The following is an 8,048-nucleotide window of genomic DNA, read 5'->3' on the forward strand; positions in this document are numbered from 1 at the left end:
AAGCCCGGCCGCTGCAGCCGCGGGGCACCGCCCCGCCCTCCCTCAGAACCTGCCCCAAGCCCGCAGGGGCGCCGCGCGCGCCCAACGGCTCCCCGAGCGCGCCCAACGGCTCCCGGCGCGCGCCCCAACGGCCGCCGGCCCGCACCAACCTTCCGCGGCGCCTTATGGCGCCGCCCTTCCGGGTGCCGAGCGCCCGGGGCAGCCGCTGGGAGAGGCGGAGGAGCAGCCTCGCCGCCGTGCTGGCCAGGTACGCGCACTGCGGTAACGCCCTGCCCAGCCCCGCAGAAGCAGCCTTGCGCCGGCGCCGCGCAGACAGTTCCGCGGCGGCTCCGCGCGCCCTCCGCGTGTCTCGGCGACACCGGAGCGCAGCAGGCAGCGCCGCGTCCCCGCAGCACCGGTGCCCAAAGCGCTGCCCGTGCAGGAGCTGAAACTCGAGGCAGCAGGTACGAAAGGGCTGCGCGCTCCGTCGAGCGGCGATGCGCGGCCACGGCGCTGCTCCGGCTAAGCGCTAATTAAAAGGGGGAGGCAGAAGGAGCAGGCTCATCTGCAGCAGTAGATCTCACGCTGAATGGACGGCCAGGACAGTCGTAAGTATACAAGAGCTCGTATGGATTTTGAAGGAGTTAAACAAGGCTCCTGCATCATTATAAAGACAATGGTCACGAGAGAGAGAAAAAAAGAGAATTGGAGGCTATTACTGGAATGAGTTTCTGAACGAAATTTCCTTAAACCAGAAGTGGATGAAACTACGTGTTTCTCAAACGAGGAAAAAAGGCTTTCACGAAAGAGTCTACATCAGTAAGTAACTACTTCAAAAGAAGACACACTTCCGGGGCAGGAAAAGGTTTGGCAAAGAAAGGAGTATCCAAGATGTTAATAAAGCAGAGATTACATGTAAAAGGAGTTACACCATGAAAATAATATGAAAACAAACAACAAAAAGCTTTTCAGCTTAATGTGTAACATGACAGCAAAGAAAAAAAGTTGGACGTGTATACGGAGAAGAAAGGATTACAGATGATTTCATATGGTTCCATATGTAAAGTAGTAATTTATTTCAGTATTCAATCAACACAAAAATGCAGGATTAACCTGGTATTTTTTAATAATTTATTTTTTAAAAATCAATCAGTATGCCTCATGCAACTGGACTTCAGTAAACCTTCTGACATTGTGCCACAGATGAAATAATCCCTGAAGCTGGGAAGAATGGAGAAGAGTATAAAAATAGAAATATTAAAAAAATAAACCGGGCTAGAGAAGAGATTGCAACAAACAGTGGAAAGAAGGTGATATCAGATTCAATGGAGATCACTAACACTGATGCAATCTTGTTTTTTTTTTATTAATTAAGATTTCTTTTTATTAATGACCATGGCACAGAAGAAGCTAAAAGGTGCTGATAAAATCTGCTGGAAAGTAAAACAGAGAAGAACGAGCATATCATATGGGAAGAACTGAATGCTCTTGAAGACCAGAGTAATAGCAGCAAGGTCAAAAATGCAAAGTAAAATGTAAGATTGTGCATGTGAAGATTAGTAAGTAATAGTTTTGCTATAAATTGGGCATTTAGAGACTTGCTGATGCAGGAGGATGAGAATTTTAATGAAGTCAAATGAATACCAACAATGAACTTACATAGACACGGTGAAAAAAGCAAACCTCCCTAGAATATATTAGAGAAAGTATCATAGAAAATATTTGTAAGACCACATCTAGAATACTTTATCTAGCTGTTGTTATATGTATTGAAGGAAGATGAACTCTAACCTTAACAGAATGATCCAGGGAAGACAGAATATATAATACAAGAGGAAGCTAAAAACATTTGACTGGATTACCTTAATAAATGAGACTGAAAGGAGAGTTCTCTCTATAACCTAAGCAGAGGCTAATACCAATGTAGTAGTACATTATTTGCTTTACATATTTACTTTACAATTGTTTTAAACTCATGTCAAAGATGACAGAAAGTTCTTAGCAGAAAAAAAAAAGTACAGTCACCCTATGCTCACTAGGTGAAAGACATACAAAAAAAGGACAATTTCAAAAAAAAAAAAAATTGGCTACATATTGGCTATAAAATTCAGATCACAAATTAAGAAGTAGTACAGGATAGCACAGGTATTCTCTTTTTTTCTTTTTTCCAGTGCAAAGACAGAGTGGCCAGATCCTCTGCAAATGTTTCACTTACTTGTATGTTATTAGATAGACCTTTGCTGCTTGGGTAAATTAAAACACATTAAAAACAGAATTCCAAGGATTTTTATTAGCTATGTTTTTCTAATGTCACAGCTTAACTGTGGGCTACCAGCTGGCAAAAAAAAAAAAAAAAAAGAGAGAGAGAGAGAGAAGAGAGAAAGAAAGAAAGAAAAAAAAATCAGTAATGGACCACCTCCCACTTAAGTTAGTACCTGGTAGAAATTAGCTTGCCAATTATTGAATAGTTATTAACACAATTATTTAAGAAAGGTGATGGGAAAATGCAGTTCAATGCCCAGAATTATTCACAATTAAATAGTTTATTTTTAACTTCTACCTATGTATTTTAATGTTATTAAAGTTACTTTTAGCATTATTTTAGGATCCAGTGAACAGTTGTTTTGAAATTATTTTGTTCATTCCTTTAACAAAAACAAGAGAAACATCTTCCTCTTCATCCTTAAAAGCTACAAAATCCCAAATGGTTAAAGCAAGTTATTCTAAATCTCTAATGCAAATTTCAGGATAGCTTTCAGGCCACAATGTCATCAATTTATACTGAACTCTTCAACTTCTAAATATTGTTGAACAAAACCATTTCCATGTGTACCTCAGGGCCTGGCAAAACTAAATATATACAGAAAAAGCTATCTTAGAATAACATGAAAATAATGCCAACTGGCAGGAGATTGCACTTCACAGTTGTGTCAAAAAAACAAATAAAAAACAAAACCAAAGCCCTATCCTGAAGTACCTGCAGCAGCTCAGCCGTGTAGTTGGACAGAGTTCTTAGCAGGAGCAAAAGTAAGGAAAACAAAGTTTGTATTCCTTATCAAAAAAAAAAAAAAAAAAAAAAAAAACAAAAAAAAAACACACATGCCAGCAGACTGTTGATGGGAAGATCACATGAGATATTCTTTTAGATTCTTTCAGTGCTTGTAAAATAATGGGACAAAATACACTTTTGTGTTTTTCTTGAGGAATCAGTAGGTACTATTAAAGCAATTAGGTTTAAAACAAACAGCTAAAGCAGCTTCCACTCCATAATCTAATTTTACACCAAGAAATAGCAGGTATATATACTTTCAGTAGTCAAAAAATGAGAATACAAACATTGTGATTTACAAGTTGTGTGTCCTTCGCCTTGCTGTTCCATACAGAAATTATAATGGGAGCTACTCAGAGTTACTTGTAAATCAGAAACTCATTTCTACTGAATGCTACTCATTTTACTGACTTCATCGTACAGTATATCAATAATACATCAACAAAAAAACTGCAGTGGAAAAAGTTTTTTTTTATAGCAATGATGCATATTAGATTTTGAAATTAAGAATTGCTAATAATTCATCTATTGTCAAGTGCTCACTGAAGGCATCTCAAATTATATTAATTCTTGCTTTGTTTGCAGAAGAGAGGAGTGCAACATATATATCAGCTGATAATTTTTAAGTGTATGCTTGCTCAGAGGTTTGAATACAGTCAGATTGGAATTACTAAAAGTAAAATTTTAAGTTAAGTAACCAGGCAAATGTAACRTAAGAACTGGGACATGATTCAGTGCTGTTCAAAGAGGGACTCTTCCTGTTGCAGTTAATACAGCATGAGCCCAGCATCTCCAAAAGGGAACTGAGTCATTGCACCATTTACTGTTGCAGTAACTTTGATGTCGTTAGCACCCAAGGTAGGATCAAAAATACAGTATTAGAAAGTTAAACTTCCAGAACAACGAAAATGCTTGAAGTTATAGTGAAACAACACACTTCAAAATGAGTTTCTAAACAAACAGCATGTTAAGCTGAGAACTGCATACAGCTTGCTGATAGAAAACACAAAAAAAAACAACGCATCTCAAAGGAGACTCCTTTGTGAAGCGCAGGTAGTTTGCTCCTCTTTCTTTAACTAACATCTCCTTTCCTAAAAGGGGATATGGAGAAATGAGTGAACCTTTGTGTGAAGAAGAAAAGGAACTGGGATACCCTGTTCAATACCAGGTGAATTGTCTAACAGTGAGGCTATTATAAAATCGAGGGGAGAAATACTTCTCCACATTTTAAAAGCATCGAGTATCACTGCATTTTTAGAGTCCACAGGCACATTCAAACTGCACAGAGTACACCAATTGCATTAAACTATTAATACAGATGAAAAGGCTAGTGTTTGATCCTGATCCTCAGTTATGCTTTGGTGTGAGGTAGGCATAAGCTGATCAGCACCGTCTAAACTACAATACTCTTCTTACAGCCAAACCAGAGTTACAGTGCCCAAAGAGGAAAAAAAGAAATCTAATGAGGTTCACAACTTTCAGGTGCCTCAAATACATAACAGACAAATGAGAATTTACAGTAGCTCAGTATTTGTTGTCATTTAAAAACTGCTACCTGGGCCAAACATTTGTCCTCTTTTAAAAGCTACTATTATTTTCCAGTCAAAATTTATCACAATTTTAGAATTTAACTGCATAAAAAAATCTTCTCTTCGAAAACTAGTAGAAATTTCAAGAGACTACAGAAGAACAATGGATTTTTCTTAAAAAACAAACAAAAAACAAACAAAAAAAAAAGAAATTACAAACCAGTCAGCTTAATTAAAATTCCTGGATAAATACTAGAATAAGTTTTAAAACAAAATATTTGTAGATACTTAAAAAATAACAAAGTGTAAAATAATAGGCAAAACGCAATATGACAACCTATCAAACCAACTTAATTTCCAGTTGTGACAGAATGATAGGCATCACAGACATGAATAAAAGCAGTAGATCTTAACTTCAGTAAGGCTTTTGACATTTTCTTTCTTGACATTTTTGTAATGAAGATAAGGATATTTAATCTAGATAGAAACTGTATGAATTTGGTGCAAAAAATGATTCTTTTCAGAGGATAGCTATTAGTGGATTATTACTAGACCAAAATTTTGTATCAACTGAAATTCCTCAGGAGTCTCCTGCATCTGGTACTATTCAATATTTTAATACTTTTGGGGTGATGGATTAGAGATTACATTTATAAATCTACAGTTAACACCAAGCTGAGAGAGGCTACAAGTAGAGCAGAGGTCAAGGCTAGAGTTTTAAATTATCTGAAAAAATTATACATATATGAATTCTATAAATACGAAGTTCTGCACTTAGAAGAATAAGCAGAGCTAATAAGCAGAATAATCAGCTGCACCGAATGAAGAATGACAGTTAATCATTTTGTAAAAAAGAAACCAACAGAGAACATCACAAGTTGAACATGTCAACAATTTCATCAGGTTGAAAAGGGCATGCATCTTAGCAAGGTGTATAGTCAGAAGAATTGTCAACAAGATAACTTCATGAAATTGTGAAAAGATTGGACAGGAGCTGAAGGAGAGCAACAAAAAAAGGGTCATATGCTCCATAATTCTGATCAAAACCAGAAATAATTGGGGCTTTTACTCCAGGAATAGAAGATAGGACAAAATCATGGTAATAGTCTTCATTTATATAAAAGGCTGCCGCAAAGATAAAGGGCATACTGTCCTTACTCACATTGAATAAAAAGGCTAAATTGCAGCAAAACAGATTTAATTTAGACATTCAAAAAAAAAGGGCAGTTAAGGACTAGACTAGACTGCCTGAGGAATGAGTGGAATGTCCATTTCAGGTCTTAAGAACAGGTTAGACAAGCATCCATCAAGGTTGGTTTCATAATAATTTATCATGCCTTGTGGCAGGAGGGTGGCAGAGATTATGTCTTAAGGTCACTCTCAGCCTTTTTTTTTTTTTTTTTTTTTACAGATTTGACACCTACATGAAATCAATAAGATCAGCCACCAATTATTGAGCTTTACTGGTAGCAGTCCTACTCAATTTTTTTGGATCTGCATGTTCAGACAATTCAAGCAACACCCATAAAAGAGCTTATGAGTACTGTAGCCTTCTCTTTCATTCCTGAAACTGGACACAGTAACTTGTCTTCATTTAGATTAGAACAATTTATGACAGTAAAATTGACAATTCTGATTAAGACTATGGTGCTTTGCTGAATTCAAAATAAGCAAAGCTTATTATATAAGTATATACTAATTTCTTATTTAAGATTGCTCTTTTTATAAAATCTTTACCAAGTGAAACAGAAGCCTTGTATGTCTAAAACACTCATGCAATTATCAGTCCAAACTATGTTTTCCTTTAGACTTGTGTACATGCTTTTAATGTACATACATTTAAATATATGGATAATATTAGTTAGTCTTCATTAAATGATAACTACTTAAGTAAAGTATCACTTACATACTTCTAAACTGCATTTAAAGACAGGAGAAGAGAAGAGGATGGTGTTGCAAATCTTCAAGACTCGATTTGCACAGAAAAAGTTTATTTAACCAAGATTAGAGGCCAAATCCTGACTGCTTTGAAGCATTCAAACATAATACTGAGAAATCAAACTACATTTCAGAAGTACTCTTGAAATAATGTTACATTAAGTAAGCATAACTCTTATGAAAAGAGATCATAACCTGTCAAACAAATTTCTGCCCCATCACGGGACCAACTACTTCTGACCTGTATCTAATATGTTTAAAAAAAAAAAAAAACTACTCAAATGTTGCATATTCCACAACCTATCAAAATGGATGAATAATGGAAATTGCTTTCTATTCCGTTAGAAAACATTTTTTCCTAGCCTATTTCTTCCTTGGTGTATTTTAAGACCATTGTATTCTACCCACCATGCAAATAAAGAATAGCTTTCCATCTTCCCTTTTAAAGCAGCTATTTATATATTTGAAGAGAGTTATCATAGCTTCCCCAGTCTTCTCTAAGTTATAAGCACTTTAAATTGCTCCTTGTAAATCCTATTTTTTCAGATCTATTGCTTTTTTTCTGGATTCCCGCCTGTGCTTCCACACCTTTTTCTTGAAAAGTGGTGCCAGAAATCTAGTTGGGAAAAAAAATGCAGTTTTCTAACTTTGTAGAGCAAAAGATGACTTCTGAGCCTACAAGCTATACTCCAGATCTATTCAGTATAATGAGCACTCATTCATATTAGCAATTTTATCAATATCCGATTTTTTGAATGAAGAAAATGAGAATCATTGAGATAAACTGTATTTAAGACATTTAAAGTCAGGTATTCTTCCTCATTTTAAGGTGTAATAGTATCTGTAACATCTAATATTGACAAAATGATTTTGAGATTTTCCTGCAGAAAGTGAATGAAATGATAGCTAAGAGATAACACTTTCATTATCTGATACAAACATAAACTAATAAATCCATAAGAAAAATTAGATATATGTAAACAATTTGATTTAAAACATTAATATTGTACTTGCTTAGCACATGAAATCAAAACCTCTGCCAGAATAAATCCAGTTCTGCTTAAGCTGTTCTTCCTCTCCTCTTTGAAACCAATGCAGCTAATGCCTGAAGGAGCTGCTATTTAACCTGAGTAAAACTACTAGAATCAGGACTRATCTCTAAGTACGTTTCCTAAACCCAGAGAAGTCAGTGGCCAGAGAAAGTAAAAAGACACAACCCAACTAGTTAGTGTAAACAGAAGGGCAGCAATAATATATAAATAATCATATATTGCTTTTATTTAAGAAAAAGTGGTTCTGACAGAAGTCCAACGAACGCTTCATTACAAGAACTAACAACTCGAAACCTTAGGAAACAGGTCCGTTTTAGCAAAGCTTGCACAGGCCTACGAAGAAGGGGAAAGCCATGGCGGGGCCCGCACTCGGGAGAGCCCCGGCTCTGCGCAGCGACCGGGGGCAGCGCGGCGCCGCGGGCCCTCGCCCAGCCGCAGCTGCGCTAAGCGAGGCGCACGGGCAGGGCACACTGTTAAGCACCGTTTTTCTCCCAAAGGGCC

General features: G+C 37.0%; 1 protein-coding gene across 1 annotated transcript in view; it reads left to right on the forward strand.

Annotated features, from left to right (window-relative positions):
* Nucleotides 1-164: 164 nt before the first annotated feature.
* Nucleotides 165-8,048, forward strand: part of SLTM (SAFB like transcription modulator) — a 33,994-nt gene continuing 26,110 nt past the window's right edge. Inside the window, exons 1-2 of the mRNA XM_085303658.1 lie at nt 165-247; nt 4,127-4,196. Coding sequence (XP_085159784.1) covers nt 165-247; nt 4,127-4,196 — 153 coding nt within the window. The remainder of the gene's footprint in view (nt 248-4,126; nt 4,197-8,048) is intronic.

Source organism: Rhea americana, unplaced genomic scaffold (assembly GCF_003343005.1).
Source record: "Rhea americana isolate MKP2758 unplaced genomic scaffold, rheAme1 scaffold_2, whole genome shotgun sequence".
NCBI lineage: Eukaryota > Metazoa > Chordata > Aves > Rheiformes > Rheidae > Rhea > Rhea americana.